General features: G+C 33.0%; 2 protein-coding genes across 3 annotated transcripts; one reads left to right on the top strand and one right to left on the bottom strand.

Moving 5' to 3' along the window:
* Nucleotides 1–5,687: 5,687 nt before the first annotated feature.
* Nucleotides 5,688–7,958, top strand: LOC131614991 (co-chaperone protein p23-1-like). Its single transcript, XM_058886517.1, has 6 exons — nucleotides 5,688–5,904; nucleotides 6,539–6,725; nucleotides 6,948–7,101; nucleotides 7,200–7,237; nucleotides 7,321–7,378; nucleotides 7,567–7,958. The coding sequence occupies exons 1-6, from the start codon at nucleotides 5,690–5,692 to the stop codon at nucleotides 7,677–7,679; spliced, it is 765 nt and encodes a 254-aa protein (XP_058742500.1). The 5' UTR covers nucleotides 5,688–5,689; the 3' UTR covers nucleotides 7,680–7,958.
* Nucleotides 7,959–12,152: 4,194 nt separating this feature from the next.
* Nucleotides 12,153–14,415, bottom strand: LOC131614980 (sm-like protein LSM4). 2 transcript variants are annotated; one of them, XM_058886504.1, is made up of 7 exons: nucleotides 14,267–14,415; nucleotides 14,051–14,092; nucleotides 13,822–13,920; nucleotides 13,652–13,729; nucleotides 13,468–13,507; nucleotides 13,142–13,309; nucleotides 12,153–12,494 (listed from the first exon to the last, which is right to left on the bottom strand). In XM_058886504.1, the coding sequence occupies exons 1-7, from the start codon at nucleotides 14,267–14,269 to the stop codon at nucleotides 12,472–12,474; spliced, it is 453 nt and encodes a 150-aa protein (XP_058742487.1). In that variant the 5' UTR covers nucleotides 14,270–14,415; the 3' UTR covers nucleotides 12,153–12,471. The 2 variants fall into 2 exon arrangements, with proteins under 2 accessions (XP_058742487.1, XP_058742493.1); XM_058886510.1 differs by having other exon boundaries at nucleotides 12,153–12,488.
* Nucleotides 14,416–18,857: the final 4,442 nt, after the last annotated feature.

The raw sequence follows: 18,857 nt of genomic DNA, 5'->3' as shown, positions 1-18,857 counted from the left end.
TACAAATCCCATGCATCCGGTCCACGCGAGCTTGTGATGCGCCCTCTCATCATCACCCATCAGATTCAACCTAAGCGCAGATCTGACGCTCAGAAAATGCAGTCCACCATGGACCTCTCTCTGCCAATCACACCGGATTCGAAGCTAAGTTTTCTAAATCTTTTATTTTTTTATTAATTACATAAACACTTTTGTTTATTTCTTTTTTCCTTTTTCTTCTATTATAATTCTTTTTTTATTTTTTATTCTTTACTTATTTGATAAATTGGTTTTTTATAATAATTTTATATTTATTTGTTTTTAATCAAAAACTCGATTTCCCCATAATTTTATCAATAATTATTTTTAAACAATAAAAATTGTTATTTTTGTATATACTTTTAATTAATTAATTAATTGAAAATTAAAAATTAATTTTTAGGTTTGTTAACCTCGATTCATTTATAAACCCTAGAATCTTCTGGTAGGTGTTGTCCACTAACGCATTTTTAAGCCTTATAAACCTTTTGGGTCACAATAAGTTTTCTTAAATAACCCTTTTAGGTTCAGGTTTAGGGTTTTAAACTTTTTAGGGTTAGTAATCAATTAGGGTTTAGATCAATTAATACACTAACCTTTCTTTTCTTCATTCTTAATTTTTTCCAGATCAAAGATTCTTGAGCCACGCGCCATCAATCAATAAGCTAAGTTCTAACTCTCTTTTCCTGTTTAAATATCATTTTAATTTTAATTTTTTAAAAATAGGGTTTGTTCCAAACCGCCAACGAATTTGTAATACACTCACCCCTATTATTTTCTGTTTAATTCTCAGATGTTCAGAGTCAATCGAAGGTTCGAGGAAGATCAAGGCTCAAGATAAAGATAATTAAATTAATTATTCATAGTTCTTATTTTCTGCTTTAATTCCCCCATCCCCGCAGGTGTTTATTGTAATAGCGTAGGAACTTTTATTTTTCTGCCTTTAATTTCTGCAATTTTAAACTGCGTGGTTAGTAACTCTAGGGAGTGCAAGACTATTAACTGAATATAGATCACTAACTTACAAGATAAATATCATCGAAGTTAACCACGTGATTGTGCACCCACACACCTTTAGGGTAATTCCTCTGGTTGCCTTGCTGCCTTATCTGTTTCCTGTTGCCTTTAATTGTACTAAATAGTCAAATCCCTCGATTCCGAGGATGCCGAAAGCAAAGGTTGCCTTATTCAATGATATCATCAATTTTGTCCCTCGAAGCTGCCTCGGTAAAACATGATGACTGTCCCAATTTCTAAGGTATCCTCGCATGATGCCTAAAAATATTAATGACTATTTTATCCTTCCCTTAGACTACCTGCCCTCTTTATGGTAGGGACAGTCTTATGGCGGATGATAACTCGATGACCCTTCAATATCCAATTGAAAGACTTCCTGCCCTCTCATGGTATGGATAGACCCTTTCGCCCGAAAGACTAAAAGAACAAAACTTCAAAACTTAGGGTAGTTGCTATTAGTTGCTCGCTCTTTTTCAAATTCAAAATCTTTTCCCACTTCTTTTCAAAGAAACTTTTCAAAAAGACTACGCTTATTTACAAGATAAAGTTCTTATTCAAATTTCTATTCGCACCCCATTTTTTCAAACATTACAAACATTTTTGAAAACAAAGTGAGCTAAGCAATTAAGAGCCCATGGATAACCATGAATGCAAAGTGTGCCTTACACCTTCCCTTTGTATAACTTACCCCCCGAACTCAAAATCTTTTTAAAAGGTCTCTTTCTGTTCTTTTAGCCTTTCTATTAAATTGGATAAAATAAAAGTCGGTGGCGACTCTTGCTTACCGCGACATTTCGATAAAAAGTCAGTTCACATTACAGTAACCACCACTAAAAATAAGCTTAATTTTATAAATAATTGATGACGTTTATATTCTATTTGAATGAATATACCCTAGTTAGAATTGTTAAAAATGGACCAGACTCACTAACTATTATATTTTAGTATGTGTTAGGCCGTAAAAAAAGCATGAAAAAAGATATTAGTCGGGCTTATGTTTTCATGAATTGGCTTGGGCCGGCTAACTAACTTTCGAGTCAACACCTTAAAACATCATTCAAGTTGTCACGCAAAAGGCTACAAGTCGCCCATAAAGAATTGAAACATGTCAAAATACCTCATGAGCATCGATATACAAGTTGACTGAAATCATCTTGAAAGCATCATGAATCAATTATACACTAGACCTTTATTTAAGGATCCTTGTCACCACAATGCAATTATATGTTGAACCTTCACTAAAGGATCATTACCATCATACGAGACAATTAATATGACAGACCTTCTCTAAAAGATCCTTACCGCCATACGAGGCAATTATACACTAGACCTTCACTGAAGAATCCTTGTCATTCTACGAGGCAATTATATGTTGGACCTTCATTGAAGGATCCTCTCTGCCCTACGAGGAAATTATATGTTGGACCTTCGTTAAAGGATCCTTGTTTCCTTTTGAGGAAATTATATATTGGACCTTCATTGAAGCATCATTGTGGCTCTATGAGATAATTATATGTTGGATTTTCACTAAAAGATTCTTTTTGTCCTATGAGGAAAATATACGCTAGACCTTCACTAAAGAAACCTTTCTACCCTGTGAGACAATTATTTGTTAGACCTTTAATGAAGGATCCTTGCCGCCTTATAAGGCAACTTACTATTGGAATCCTCACCAAAGAAGACTCAACTCACCCATCCGAGCATGAAAGACCTGCCCATTGAGGGAAATTCTCTCATTCAGCGCAACATAAATGCATATGCCTTAAAACTAAGGCAAATCTCCACAAGGTTCAAACATTTTCATAAGACCCTAATGGGCGATGTTACAAATTTCCTCTAACGGTGCAATGAAACAAATAGTACAAAAACAAAGGCCTAAGATTTAGACAAACTCGACTGTCTAAGTCTTTCATGATGGACTCGACTATCTAAGGCTCGCCTGAGGAAATCGACTATCTAAGTATCGCCTAAGGGAATCAAATATCTAAGTGTTTCCTGAGGGGACTCACCCCAAAAAACTATTGAGGAGATTGTCCAAATAATTTCTTAGAGGATTCATTAACGAAGACGTTAATAAGGTTGTTACCCATTTGAGTTAATCACTTCCCCCTTTCTAGGTCTCTTGCTTGAGGAAATACGGACTTGGATAACTTTATTGGACCCAAGAAGGGACGGTGCATGATAAATCGATCCAACCCAAATGAAAGAACATTAGAGAGCATGCTCAAATTAGATTTAGTCACTTGAAAAGGGACTGGTAACCCAAATTGAGCGTGACCACCATAATTGGTATCTATGACCCATTCACTTAAGATACATGGTTGGTGAGGTGTCCAAGAGGTAACAATCGTTAAATACCATTCATAAAGGAGGAAGTCATCTCCCTTATGATGAAGGAAGAACTAGTCTTCAACTACTCCCACTATCCAGCACATGAAGCCTCCTATATATATTTCTGCCCAGGGTTTGGAAAAAGGGAACTGCTCACTAATCTTACAAAATCATAATACATAATCCCCTTTGGTGATCTTCCTCGTGAGTAGAGTAATCCCTATTGTGCTTTTTGCAAGTATACCCACTTTGCAATTTAGCACTTGTAATGCTTCATTTAACCAATAACAATACACATTTATGATAACAAGTAAGCCTTTATGAAAATCCACCTTTAGACTTGGTATGAGCTATATAAGTAAAATATTTTCCTTAATTGCTCTAACATTTGTAAAACTTTTGTTTGTAAAAATAAGAGTTTCATCAGTGATTTACAAATGAAAGACCCTAAATAATGGATAGTCTCCAATGTGATAACCTCTAAACAAGTTTGCACTAATAAATGCAAAAATCATTGCATTAAGCCTTTCTACAACTATCAAGAACAAGAACAATGAAAACGGATAATGTTGCCTTATGTCCCTCTCTAGATTGAATTCATTAATTGGACAATCTTTAACAAGAATTGATGGAGAAACAAAACAAATGTATTTCATCATCTAATTTTCCCATTTGACTTTAAAATCCTTCTTAATCTCTACTAAGTCCATAAACTTCTTCTTAACAAAATCATGGGTTATTTTAATGTTTGATTTAAAATAATGAGCCTTTTCTTTAACTTATTTTCTTTATCCACCACCTTATGGGTGATTAGAATGTCATTTAACGTTTAACCCCTTCACAAAAGTGAATTGAATCCATAATATGTCATTTCCTATAACTACATTCAACCTATTGGCAAAAACCTTTGCCACAACTTTATACAAAAATCTCAACAAAGAAATGAGTTTGAATTCTGAAAGACACTGCATATTGACAACTTTGGGAATCAAGACAATAAACGTGCAATTTGACCCTTTACTAACTTGCCATTAGTATGAAAATTAATAAAAATTCTCATGAAATTCCTTTTAAGGCCACCTTACAACTCATTCATAAAACCAAAATTAACTCCATCTATCCCAATACTTTTGAAATTATCACTCCCAAATGGCTTGCTTCACTTAGTCTTCACAACCCTCTTGGTAGTAACATTCTCTCCTCTTTATAGTAACATTCTCTTTTCTTATGCATTCTTAGTACTGATCAAACAAAATCAAAGCTTTAGTTGGTTGCTTGCGAGCCACAATTGAATCTCAGATTCTAGGACGAGTTGGACATGGAGATGAACACGTACTAGACATGTGATTTCATAGATTAGAAAAGAGATGAGGATGAACATGTATAAAATCGTTATACTTATGAAAGAAAATGAACAATGAAGTTTGGGTAAGGACATGGGGAAGAAGATGAGCAACAAAGTTTGGGTGGAAGTGAAATGGAACTAAGGAAAAAGATGAACAAATTTGCAAAAATTACGATGAATCTTAAAAATAAGAAAATACGAATGTTGATGGAAGAAAGTTTACATATCCACCAGTGAGTCACTAGGAGTCATCTAAGAGAATGTCACGTACCTAGTCAGCAAATAATAATAAAAATAATCATTGTTAGTATGAGCCATCAAATAATGTTAATTTTTATTTTCAAAATTTAAAATTATATATATATATATATATATATATATATATATATATATATATATATATATATATATATATATATATATATATATATATATAAAGAAATCTTATAGGAATATTTATTAAAATAAGAAATAAAGATAAAATAAAGATTTAAGCTAAAATAACATAAATCAAAATAAGTTTTTGATATGACTTTTTGGTTTCATTGTTAAAGGATCAGGTAACCGAGTGTAGTTGTAATGGTTAAATTTGCTTTCTTTTGGTTCTACACGTTTTTTAAAACTATTAAGTCATATTAATATTTTAAAATTAAAAATATAATTTAATATAATACATATTTTTTATTGATTGACAGTGTAAAAATCAAATGTATTTTTTTCCTCATAAAATAAAAAGAAATAATTTAGTTAAGTTGGATTTTAGTACCTACAAAAAAAATTACATTATGTTAAATGTTTTAAATTTGAATTATACATCAAACAAACAACTAGTGTTTGCCTAAAAAAATTATCTTTTCCAAAGGAATGTTTGAAATAAAAAAAAAATCTGTGGTGTTTTGCTCAAAATAAAAAAGAATGGGTATAGTATGAAGTAAAGAGGGGAGGTGTAGAGAGCATATATTTATCCTTGATAACTAAATGGGCCAAAGGTCACAAAATCTTAAGATCAGTGTTCTTCCATCCACTTTCACTGTTACGCAATCTAGTAAAAAGAAGAACAATCTAGAAACAACAGCTTTTGCATTGCATCATCATCATCATCAAAATCCGAAAACGAGGTTACAATTGTCTGATACTCAGTTACCAAAGAATCTAGGGTTTTACAGCTTCTTCTTCTCCCAAACAAATATGAGGTAACACATCGTTCATTCCTCTCATTTTGTTTTTCAAATGTGATCATATTTTCATTTTCATTTCGTGTTTTTTTTATAATCCTCTGATTCTGCATTTTCCATTATTTTCTGCACTTTCACGATTTTGGCTTCTGATAACATTTTCCTAGTAATGCATGCAATTATTATATTTTTCTTAATTTTTTGTTTTCACATGTTGATTAGTTGTACTAATAGGCAAAATTTTATATAACGGTCACTTCTAGTAAAGGCTTTCGCGATTTCGGTTAGTACAGGTGTGGCACTGATTGCGGTTGTGCATAATTAAGTATAATTTGTTTGTTAACATAAAAACGGTGAATAACAGTATCAGGGTTAAAAATGGTGAATAACGGTATCGGTATCGGGTTGTTTTATAAAGTTTTTTATATGGTGGAAATGAAAACAGTGTATTAATACATCTGTTGTATGAGTATGATCTCTATTACAGTGTATGATTGGATGAGAGTTGATGATCAGTCTGGTTTTAATAGTGACGGTGTTAAATTCGATTTAGGTCTCGGTAGGACATGAAAATTCTGTATCATATTTATGATGAAAGATTTGGTGGGTGAAGTTGTTTACTACTATCTGATTTTCATGTTCTTGAATGCAGTCGCCATCCGGAGATCAAGTGGGCTCAAAGGGTTGACAAAGTTTATATCACGGTTCAGTTGCCGGATTCCAAAAATGCGAAAGTGGACCTTACTCCGGATGGTGTTTTTACTTTTTCTGCCACTGCTGGTGCTGGAGACCATTTGTATGAGCTCAATTTGCCACTCTTTGATAAGGTTAATGTAGAGGTAAGGAGAAAGCATTCCCAATTCATGGTTGTAACACTGTCACATAGTTAAGAATGCTTATCTTCTTTTTCCATCACATCATATTCATTCTAGTTTTGAGTAGTCTCTGCTTAATTTTCTTGTTAATTGTTTAATGTTTTTCTCTAAGTAACTGCTTTTTGTGGTGTTTTTCTTTGAGATTTTTACATGTATTTTATTTATCCTTCTCTGTTGTGTTTTCAGGAGAGCAAAATTAATGTAGGGGTGAGAAGCATATTCTGTGTTGTGCAGAAGGCTGAAGAAGAATGGTGGAAAAGGTTACTGAAAGCAGAAGGGAAGCCTCCACATTACGTGAAAGTAGATTGGGATAAATGGGTGGATGAAGATGAAGATGCGGGTATGCACACGATGAAACCATCATGTTATACTTAGATTTTCAAGTTATAAAGGGTATTTTTGTTTGATGAATCAACTGATTGTCTGTTTGTTCATTAGGTCCCGGTGACCTAGACTTGGGAGGGATGGATTTCTCGGTATGTAACGTGCTCATGTGATTCTCAGTTTTAACCATCTCTCTTATTAAATTTGCTTATCCTAATTATTTTTTGTGCTGCAGCAATTTGGTGGGGGTGACGATGCTGTGGGTGATGATTTTGATTACAGTGATGATGAAGGTAAGTATGCTGTACAAACTGTGTGACGCAGCAATGCATGATTAAGTAATAGTACAAGATTTTACGGTGATAATGCATCAAAATTAAACACTATCCAAAATTAAGAATTTGACATTTCTCTTGTTATTTAGCACCTCAAGTTGTAATCCTCTAGAATATTATGTTCATATTGCTTGCAAATTGTGTAGGGCAAGAAGTATCAAATCCTGGAAAAGAAGAGGATGGTGATAAGGAGGGAGGTTCTGCTGTTGGAAAAGAAGCTGGCAAGAGCACTGTTGAAGAAGCTACTCCGAGCACATAATGTCATTGCGGTTCGTGAACTTAATACTCGGAAAAATGCGTTTGGATGTGTTGTGAAATTTCTGTTTGGCTGTACTATCAAATGGTAATTGTCTAAGTAGAGATAATGAAATTACTATACTTGTGTTTGGTAGCATTAGTTTGTGTTATGTTGCAGCAAAAGCTCCTTCAAGTTGAAGTAGGATATTGTAAAATTGAGAACTTTATTTATTGGAGAGGCCGGATCTTGAGTATCTATTTTGGACGGTGCTTAGTTTTGAGAAGTGGTGTTTTGGTTAAATGATTTTTTAAGATAATGTTCTTGAAAATATTTTTTTATCTTAGTACATTAAGGGTAACACATTGCGAGCTTTTGGCATATAAATATGTTTTTTGACGTTGCTTTTTAGCATTTGATTCTGTTAAATCAATCATTGCAAACTTCTCACTTCTTTAGTGCTTGAACAACATTAATTATTAGGAATATAAGAGTTTCATAGTTTCACATGTAATTTTAGGTAGTGGTCAATTAGAATATTTAATTCAAAGTTGTTATCATTAGAATTTCTAATTCAAAGTTGTTATCAATGGAGTTACATAGTTTACCATGTAATTTTAGGTAGTGGTTAATTAGAATATCTAATTCAAAGTTGTTATCAATTCCATAACTAATTTTACAAGGTAAACCACAAAACAATTCATAGATAATCAAAAAATAAATAAACAAGATAAAATATGTATTAGATAAATAACAAAATAAAAATCATTAACATGACAACATTATACAAGGGTACAAGGTTATCTAACTAAATGAACTCATCTCTAATAGGTGGGAGTTTAGGTACTCATAGAGTAATCAAACATAAAAACAGAATTAGTAAAATAATAAGTAAATCATACTTTTAAGATTTGATTATTTTTCAATTTAAATCTTCATTTAATTTTATTTGATCATGAACAATCTTTTTAGCAAATCTTACTAAATAACATATTGTCAAAAGATACATAAGAAAACACGTAGAATATCACAAATATTTACTCACAAATTACCTAAAGCAGCCAATCAAAGAAACAACAATCTCATCCTTTGAACCTTTTTTAGGCTAGAACAACTCTTATAATGCTGACAAGATGTGCAGGAGTAAATCTTCATAAGAATTCGCAATAATAATCACAAAAGTAGCACACCCTAGAGCATGCATCAGAACATACACAACACCTAAAGATAATCTCACTAGAACATACACAACAACGAAAGATAATCTCAGAGAGAACATGCAAAGTGAAGGTGATTGCTATCCATCAAGTGATCAAATCAAACACCTAACAGAAGCTCACATCATACCACACAGACAGACTCACAAGCATTCAAACCACATAGACAGGCACACAAGCATACAGGCATGAACACAATATTACTCCCCCTTTTTGCCACAATTTTGCAAAGGGTTGAAAATGAAAATCAGAGAAATACTAGCATACTAGGATCGGAACGTAGAATCAAATCTGGAATAATTAGAATCATTGTCAAAGAGTATGACCATTGTCATTGATAAGGTGCCATTACAGACCATATAACACATAAATTAGAACATGCACATACACAGGGGTTAAAAACAATGAAAACTGAAATCAAACAAAACGTCAAAATCCACTGTCCAGACCAACCACCTGACAATATCCAACTACCTCAGTCTTCATCAGCATCTGAATCAAAATCACTTGATTGTACAACCTTTCACTTCAAGGATTTCATCTTTGTCACAGACTTTTTTCCAATCACAGATGTTCCAACAGATGATTTAACATGTGGTTCAACCTTTGTTTCATTCTTCTGAGTTAACCTTCTTTGTTTTGTTCTTTGAGACATCAATTGAGACAACATCTTGTTCATCAAGCTTGCTGCTTAACTCAGGAACCCTAGATTTCTTTGTTGTTTCTTTCTTCCCTATTATGATCCCATTAGTAATTGTAACAGATTCTGTAAGCTTAATTTCTTCTTATGTTTGACTCTTATTCGTAAGAGATAGAAGAACTTGAGAGAGAAGTGAAAGAACACTTTTGTAAGAATAGTAGAGAGAAGAATACTTTTATTTATTATACAAATGGGACAGTTATGAGAAATTTTGAAATAAAAACAATTAGTCTTGTTTCACGTGCATCAATGATCATAAGAGAAGAAATTATCCTTCTATTCTTGCACGCCTCCCCCGCATTTATTGCTATAAATTCTCACATATGCAAATACCAAGGGCTCCCCTTAGCTTTTTATATCGAGTTGCATCTAAATCTTTAGTGAATATGTGAGATAACTATTTTTCACTTGCTATATGTCAAGGTTTACAATTTTATCTTCCATAAGTTATCATCATATTGATGTTATCTTTCTTTTGTGATCTTTTATTGTTGTCATCATCATGCTGAGTATCTTTATAATTGTCATCATAAAAAAAACATATTACCAGCAAAACAAGGTTCCACATCATCTGCACAATAAGGAACATAATAGAAAGCAAGAAGATATCACATGCTTTGAATGCAGAAAGTCGGGTTATTATCAAATGAGGTGTCAGAGTTTCAACAAACATCATAAGAAGAAGGATAAATAATTATACAACAAGAAGGGCAAACATGCCAAAGGTCGTAAAGTCTGTATTTGTTAAGAAGAAGAAGAAGACAAAGGTCCCTCTTTATATTCTAGTTCAAGTTCAGATAATGAATGTGTCAACCTGTGCATGATGACACACAAAAAAAGTGAGGACTCAGAGGTATATAGTTTTGACCCTGAAGTAAAACCTTCTTAAAAACAATTGTCGAAAGTGTTTAATGAAATGTATACAGACGCATTAAGTGCTTTTAAGAAAAATAATTCTCCAAAGAAAACTTATTTCAAAACTTAAAAAGGAGATTAATAATCTTAATAGTGCTTTAAATTCCTTAAAGAAATAGCATACATATCTAGTTGATGAGCATTTTAATTTTTCTGATACTTTAGCTGAAAGGATAGTAAAAATGAATTGCGTTACTTGTCCAATTTTAAAAATTGAAAATCTAAAAGGACAATTAGCATAAGTTATTTCTCTATCTACTACTAGTTCTACTTCTTCCAGGAAAAAAAGGACCAGTTTTGAGAAAAACCCTCGCTTTACAAGACGAAATAGAAATAGTTTTTTTATCTAAAGCAACATGTCATTATTGTGGTGACAAATGTCACATTAGGCATTAGGCCTCTTTGCCACGTTAAGAATGTCAAAGTTTTTAATGGTACCATAGTTTGGATACCTAAGTGTTATCTAAGTAATATATATTCAGTAATTATGGCGCAAATGTCGATCGTTTTTGTTTACTCATTTTATGGTTTGCAACTTCTACTCATATTTTCTAAGTTTTTCGTTTAATTCTGGTTTATGGTATATTTCAGATATGCATATCCAAATAAACCCCAATTTGATTTTTTTTTTTTTATAAAAAAACTCAAGGATATTTTCGGATGTGTAAATTCGAATAAACCTTATTTTATAAAATGATAGGGTTTATCTGGATAAGCATCTGTGAAAAAAATTCTTTAATGACAGGATACAGTTTCTAAGGTCCAAAGTGATCCAAGCTTTGTAAAAAAAATGTGTTTCTCATACCATTTTTTCTACAAAATACCCAATATCAGAAAATAAATACATATTTCCACCTTGTATTTGTATATTCCAATGGTGAGAAGCTGTTACTTCAGTTTAGGGTTTGCTATGACATAACTCACGCCGACCTGATATCCAAATTGAACACGCTTCTGCAATATCCAAAAAAAATCAAATCCAAATTGAACACGCTTCTGCAATATCCAAAAAAATTGACGCGTTGTCAAAAAGTATTGTTCACCCTCGTTTGACAACAAAAAGATACAGTTCGCCATTTTTAAACTAAAGATAAGTGCAGATTTAGTTCACCATTTTTAAACTAAAGATAAGTGCAGATTTATTTTTAAACTAAAGATAAGTGCAGATTTAAAGGTTATGTGAGTACTCTTCGCCGATATGAAACAAAAGATGTGATTGATGTGGATGCGAAGATTTGAAAATCCATTGAAAATATTATCAACATGTTCCAACGTCCAAAACTACCCGTTTATAATAATGTGTGATGTTAATTTTTCAGTTATCAATTCTCTATATAATGTGATCATCTATTATAAATTTCTCCATACCATCTCTATTTCTGTTTTTCACCAGACATATTGTTGAATATATATCTCCAAAGCATATCAGATATAAATTTGAAAATGCATCTCCATACTAATATCAAGTAAAAAGAGAAAAGGGTCCATTCAACAAAAACAGAGTATTTTTCACTTTTCGCTAGGGACTTGGGAGAACATACAAGAGTGGGTTTCTCAACTTAATGCTTACCATATCAAGAGGAAGGGCACTTGTTGGCTTGTCATGCTTAGACTTGGAGGAATAAGTACATAAGGGTCAATTTAATTACTAATGCTGGAATGAAGTAATGGAATGAGGCAACAAAATCACTTCAAGGTGTGTGTAATCCAACATACAACTAACGATTTGATTTCTGACAAAATATATTAAACAAAAACATTATGTACCACCAGGATTGCTTTTCAGTGAGGAAAAGAAATGCAGATAGATAAAGAACTGTAAAATGGTGTTTCATAAAAACTATGATGATATCACCATCTTGGTGACTGTATAAAAAAAACAACTGGAAACCTAAACTCCATTGATAAATATTCTGAACGGGCATTAATGCCTCAAAAAACAGCAACTGGCCCATTTGATTTAGTTCCACATCACTCGGTCAAATCAACCTCTACCTCGCCCTGCACCTACCACAAGAAGAACAAATGTTGAAATAATGATATGATTCAATCACAACATCTATGCTACATAGTAAGTTAGTCACCAAGTAAAAATGAGGAAGAAGGATATTGATATGATTCAATCACATATCTATGCTCAAACTAGATGGAATATCTGAATGTCTAATTTCCTACGGCATTTGTTTGGTTACAAAATTTTAAAGAGGGGGCATGATGCGTCACTCCAATGCAGGAGAGACCTTAAAAGTTAAAACTCAAAGAGTACTCATAAAATGATTTACATTTACCTCCTTTCAAGAGCACTCACAACATGAATTACAGAATTATATTGGCAATTCAATTTCAAAACTTATGTTACTTGAACTTATTATATTGGCATGACTTATGTTACTTAAGTTATATTACTTATGTTAATATAACTTGAACCTACAAATTTTTCTTTTCCTTAAACTTCCAAAAAAGTGTAAGGATCACCCCTCCCTCAATTATAATTAGTAAATTCTTAATTGAAAATTTTTGTCCCCAAGGTGAAAATAAAAGCACAACAGCAGTAAACACTTCTAGAGAAAATTTGAAACATATGAACAAATGGTACACATGCAAAACTTGCATTTTGGAAGTTGAAATGATAAAAGAGATGATTTATCATTTACCTCTGTTTCCACCAGGCCTTCCACCTGGGCCACCCCTTCCTCGGCCTCCTCCAGCCCCCCTAGCACCACCTTCTTCAAAGCCTCGTCCAACTCCTTTTACTTGACGTCCAGGAGCACCATCCTCCCTACCTCTTCCCCTTCCACGTCCCACACCAGGTGGCTTTCGATCTGAAAAGGGTAACCAAATTGCATTCAAGTTTTATATAAACAGAAAATAATACATGAGTGGAATTGCTTCTCATTTACTCGCTGATTCAGAAAAGTAAAAAGTCCATATAAATATCAAAATCAATATGAATAACCAGCTAAACATTGAAACAACTTACCAGTGCGACTCTTAGTTTCTTCCTGGACTTTGTCAATAACCTAAATCAACACGCACCAAAGCTAGATTAGCAGACAGAATACAAATACAAATCAGTCTAAAGATTACGTTGTCCATTACAATTTACAAAGCAAACAATCTATACACTAACAGAGTAAAAAATAAACCGAACCACCAGTACACACCTCATCAGGAACTCGAAGGTACTTAATGGTATTCCCCCGAATATAGCATTCAGGCATACGCCAAAATCTATCTCCATCCTACAAACAACAAATAACATAATGATAAATAGATTGAAAAAACGAATGAAACTACGGAAAAAAAACAAGAAAGGCAGTCGAAAAAAGTTTACTTTAGAGGTACAAATGACTTCTCGGAGATGGATGTTCATCCATGTATCACAATTAACCAAATGGCCGTTATAAGTCTCCCCATTTTTGAGTTCAACCAACTGTTACAACATGTGACAGACAGAGAAAAACCTACAAGTTACAAATCAAAGAGACGCAGTAGTAACGGAAGTTGAGTTATATTATATATTGAAACAAAAAAGATGAAATAAAGCAAAAGGATTTGCTCACCATGGGGTGGCCTTGAGCGGTCTTGAGAAGGGAAAGTGGGAGCTGCAAAGAGAAAGTGAAGCAAAATTAACATTGAATGGAATTATAACCCTAACCCTAATGATAATGAGGTTTAGGGTAAAAAATTGAATAATTTAATAATGAAATTGATAAGATATAGGTATTCATGAAACCTAATCGGTGGTGGAAGAGAGAGGGAGAGAAGCGGTGACTTACCATGACGTGAATCGGTGGTTGATTTGATGAAAGAAAGGGAAGAAGGAGCGATTAATGTCTGCGAGAGTGTTTGGGTTTGTTTAAAGTAATGCGACTACGAGTACACTTTTGAGAGAGTCAATTATGTATTTGTGAAGGGTTTGGGTTTGAATAAGTGTTTTTTCCTGTTTATTTATTTATTTTTCAGAAGGGGAAATTACACTCCCGCGCTACCTAGGTAGGGTGTGAAAAAAAACCAATACCCATAAACCAATTTACTATCCAAATAAAACCAAAATTTAAAACCCAATCCAATTCTATATTTTAAAATTGGTGGCCCATTTAATAAATTTAAAAAAAAAAAACGGTACTCATATTTTTAAAGTGGATCAGTTTATGGGTACCACATTTTATTTCAATTTCAATTGTCTCTCTCAGCCGCACAACTGTTCTTCCGCTCCTTGAAGTAGGTTCGTATCCTAATATGTTGCAGATTCACTATCAAATACTTCCTATGAGTTGAGTTGTATAACTAAATATACGCATGTGAAGTGTTGTTCACATAATTGAGGATCCGTTTGTGTATTGTATCCCTAATATCGTATTTCTTTTAACGGGTCTACTGTTTTATGAAGTAGCCATTTGTTGGCACTAAAGTCAGAATTTCTGCTACCACAATAGGTGAATTCATGGAACAACACATAGCAAGGTAAACAAAATCAAAAACAAAAAAAAAACATTTTTTTAGAGAAACAAAAATGACCCTTTTAATGATTCTGAAATTCTAATCTAACTAGTTAATTGTGCACAGGTATGGTAAAATTTATAAGTCAAAATTGTTTGGTGAACCAGCAATAGTTTCAGCAGATGCAGGGTTGAATAGGTTCATATTACTGGTTTTAAACTGGTTTTTTTATAAAACTGTTTTTTTTATAAAACTGGTTTTTTAAAAGAAAATAAAAACTGGTTTTGAAAGAACCGGTTTAAAACTGGTTTTTTTGTTAAAACTGGTTTTTGTGAAAAACCGGTTTAGAACCAAACCAAACCATATGTAAACCGGTTTTAAAAAAATAAACCAGTTTTCATAAAATAGTTTTAAGATCCAAACCAAACCATATATATGATTCAATTTGGTTTGGTTATTGATCCATGCACACCCCTATACCTAGGTATAAAATTTCATTTTTAAGTTCTTCAAAGAGATGAATTCGTTAGTTTATGGTTTATTATGATGCCTTGAGACGTGTACACACATTTTTTTTCAATTTAATTTCGTTTCATGCGTTGGGTTCACTGGTTTGTGCTTCGTGTGTATCGTCGTTAAGTATTTTGTTAGATTACACTTTTGTGTGTTCTATTTTATCACTTTTGTAGTTGCTGAGTCATGCCCCATCAGCTTTCTTTCTGTATTTCTTTTATTTTAATATATTTTTCTTTGCTTAAAAAAATAAATAAATAAATTCATATACCTTTTTTATTTAAGAAAATGTTTGCTCAAATAATTTTATTTTTTTTAGCAAAAAGGCTACTCTCAGAAAAACGGAAGAAATAAAACAAATAGATATAATTCTTTAGATGTAGATTATATTTTTTTCAATGAAAATATAACGAGCGTACTTAAATATAATAGGAAAAAATTACATATGTGTAGGAGAAAATTATACACTTATTATATTTCCATTGAAAAAAATATAAATCACAGTTGTATAAATTTTCTCCTTTATAAAATCCTAAATATCAGTACGAGACTACGAGTGCTATCTTTAAATTAGTTTATTTAAACTTATTTAATAACATAATTTTTATGACAATGTGACAATTTATTATATTTTTCAAATTTATTTTTATAAATTCTTCAAGTTAATGAAAATAACTATTAACACTTATACGTAAAAATTTGTTTTAATAGAAAGAATAATGTTTCTTCTAAAACACATTCTAAAACACAACATGTTTTGACGAATGTCCTTTTTAATTAAAGTGTTCAGGACATGAATGTAAAGTTTGAAATGAGTACAAGAGAGAAAACAGTTTTTGATTGTTTGTAAGCAGCATATGTTCAAGATTTTCTCTTTGTTAGACAATAGGCTACGATCTAGAAGGGGGTGAATAGATCCCAAAATTTTTTTTAAGTGTTTTTAACTTGTTTTAAAAAAGGGCTAACAGAAGCGTTTCAGGATCGACTTTCGTCTACTTTGAACCGCTATTGGTAGAATCGAATATGCATCTAAACCTTTGATAATTGTGAGAGATACTAAAGATGAGAAAGAGCTTGAATCAATAGGTTTTGAAATTAGTCGTTTGAACAATTGATCACTCAAGTAACCTACTTCCAATGATAATGAAAGTGATAAAATTGACTTTGTCAATTTGTCGAACACTTGTTGTGCAAGTATTATTATGCACAAACAGTTGGTATGCAATTGATTGCAAGCCAATTTTATCTAAGTGTTGTAGATTGTGAAATACAATTACAATTTACAAATGCAATTCTCTATACAAAAATATTTTTGTATCATTTAAACACTTAAAATTATTAGCAATTTAGCAATTATATACCAATGTCAATAGCAAGTAAGGAGAAATAAGGAGAGAGAAACACAAAGATTTGTTTAGGCAGTTCACCGATCTTCCTTGCTACGGTTACATCTGCCCCCAATTCCAAACGGGAATTGAGATAGTTTTTATTTCTTTGCAAATATTTTTACAAGAGAAGTTAAAGCAATAAACAAGCAAACTCAATTTTGATGTTGATTCTTTATCTTCTCTCCCCTTGATCTTAAACAAGATCAAGTCGCCCAACAATGTCGAATCAATCCTCTGATTACCGCTACTCCCTTTACCGAATCCGTGTCCTTAAAGGCTTTTACTCGGCTGAATTGCAATCGCGAACTATTGTCACCCAAAAACTTTGACTGATCCTCCGTCCACCGTTACTCCTATGATCGAACCCACCGTTCTTCAAGACTTTCACTCGGTTGAATCGAATCCAAAGCCTCTTGTCGAAAACCCCAAAATCAATCTGATCTTGAAGGACAAAACCCCAGTGGTTTTATTCAGAAAAACCCCAAAATTTTCACCTAATTGGAATATACAAATCCCTAACTTTGACGTTATCACTCTCAATCTATGACACTCAAACAAAAGTGATTATGTGTAATTGATGAATGAACAAGAGTAAGAATGAAGAGAGAAGAATTTTTTTCTCTTTCAAGTTTCAAAGTTATGTTGAAATGGATGCATGAATGTATTTATGTGTGTGTGTGTGTGAATGAGAGCAAAATTTGAAAAATTCTTACACAAAAATGCCCAAAAAAGAGCGATGCGTCGACCTCCAGGACCTTATGCGTCAACCTCTACAAGGCAGTGAGGTTTGGAGGTAAAATACACAACATGCGTCGACTTCTAGGACCCTATGCGTCGACCTACACAAGGCAGTGAGGTCTGGAGGTAAAATGCACAACATACGTCGACCTCTAGCATGCCATGCGCCGACCTACATCATGCTATGTGTCGACCTACAACTTCAGTGCGACGACCTCTGGGTGGCAGAAGTGTTTTTCAAGAAATTTTCCTTTTCTTGCTTAGTGGAGGTCGACCTCCAAGAGCTATGTGACGACCTATGGTATGCATATTCACCCAAAGCCATATTTTTGACTTGTGAAACAGATCCACACACATATGAACAAGTTTAGAATGGTTATTGAAACATTTTCATGCAAGAGTGCACCTTAGGCTAAGAGGATACCATCCAATACATTCTACTTCTAAGGACCTAGTTTTGACATCACTCAAAACAAACTACTTGAGGTTTGCACTCACATCTATTGATGGTCTAGGCTAACATATGCCTCTAGTCGAATATTGTATCATCCTTAAATATCAGTTTATAACCCCCTTATTTCTTGTTGATGAGGTTTACCCTATTTTGGAGAACACGTCATTTATTATAAGGAGCTTCCAAGATACAAATACCGACATGACTTTGTTAGGGATGTCTTGTTTGATATATTTAGGTGTGTCGGGGTATTTGTGAAGAAAGAAACACTTGTGAATTTATTGACTAACGCATAAGAGGGGAGATTGACACTTAAGCCAACAGATGTTCTGGTATACAAATGGATATAAGGGAAACATGTATGACATAATAAAGTCCTTGGAATAATTAGTCTATTAATGACCTATTAAGTGTGACTTAATTGTGAGACCTTATTAAACATAAGGACGTTATTCTTAAAGTATTCGTAGTCAAGTTTTACTGTCAAATAGGACAATATTAATGCATAAAGACTACTATGTGAGTAGATTGATGAGAGTATCTCACGAGTCATGGATATGAGATATCAAATCTTCACATAGGAATAAATATTAGGACTAATATTTATGCTGGATTGACCCACCATGATAATACTACATAGTTTGTTATGTAAGTGTCATAAGTTATTCTCATAGTGATAGTGGTGTATACCACCCTTCGACCTGAAACCACTATGGACCATAGATGTGGAGTCGAGTACTTTATTGTCAATCAATTGTTGTCTGTAACAGCATGATCATAAAGATGGTTGATGGGTACTTTATAAATCATGTTGATGGACATGAGTGACCTATA

This window comes from Vicia villosa, linkage group LG1 (genome assembly GCF_029867415.1).
Source record: "Vicia villosa cultivar HV-30 ecotype Madison, WI linkage group LG1, Vvil1.0, whole genome shotgun sequence".
Taxonomy (NCBI): domain Eukaryota; kingdom Viridiplantae; phylum Streptophyta; class Magnoliopsida; order Fabales; family Fabaceae; genus Vicia; species Vicia villosa.
The sequence above is the reverse complement of the archived record's forward strand: the minus strand, read 5'-3'. Positions and strand labels throughout refer to the sequence as shown.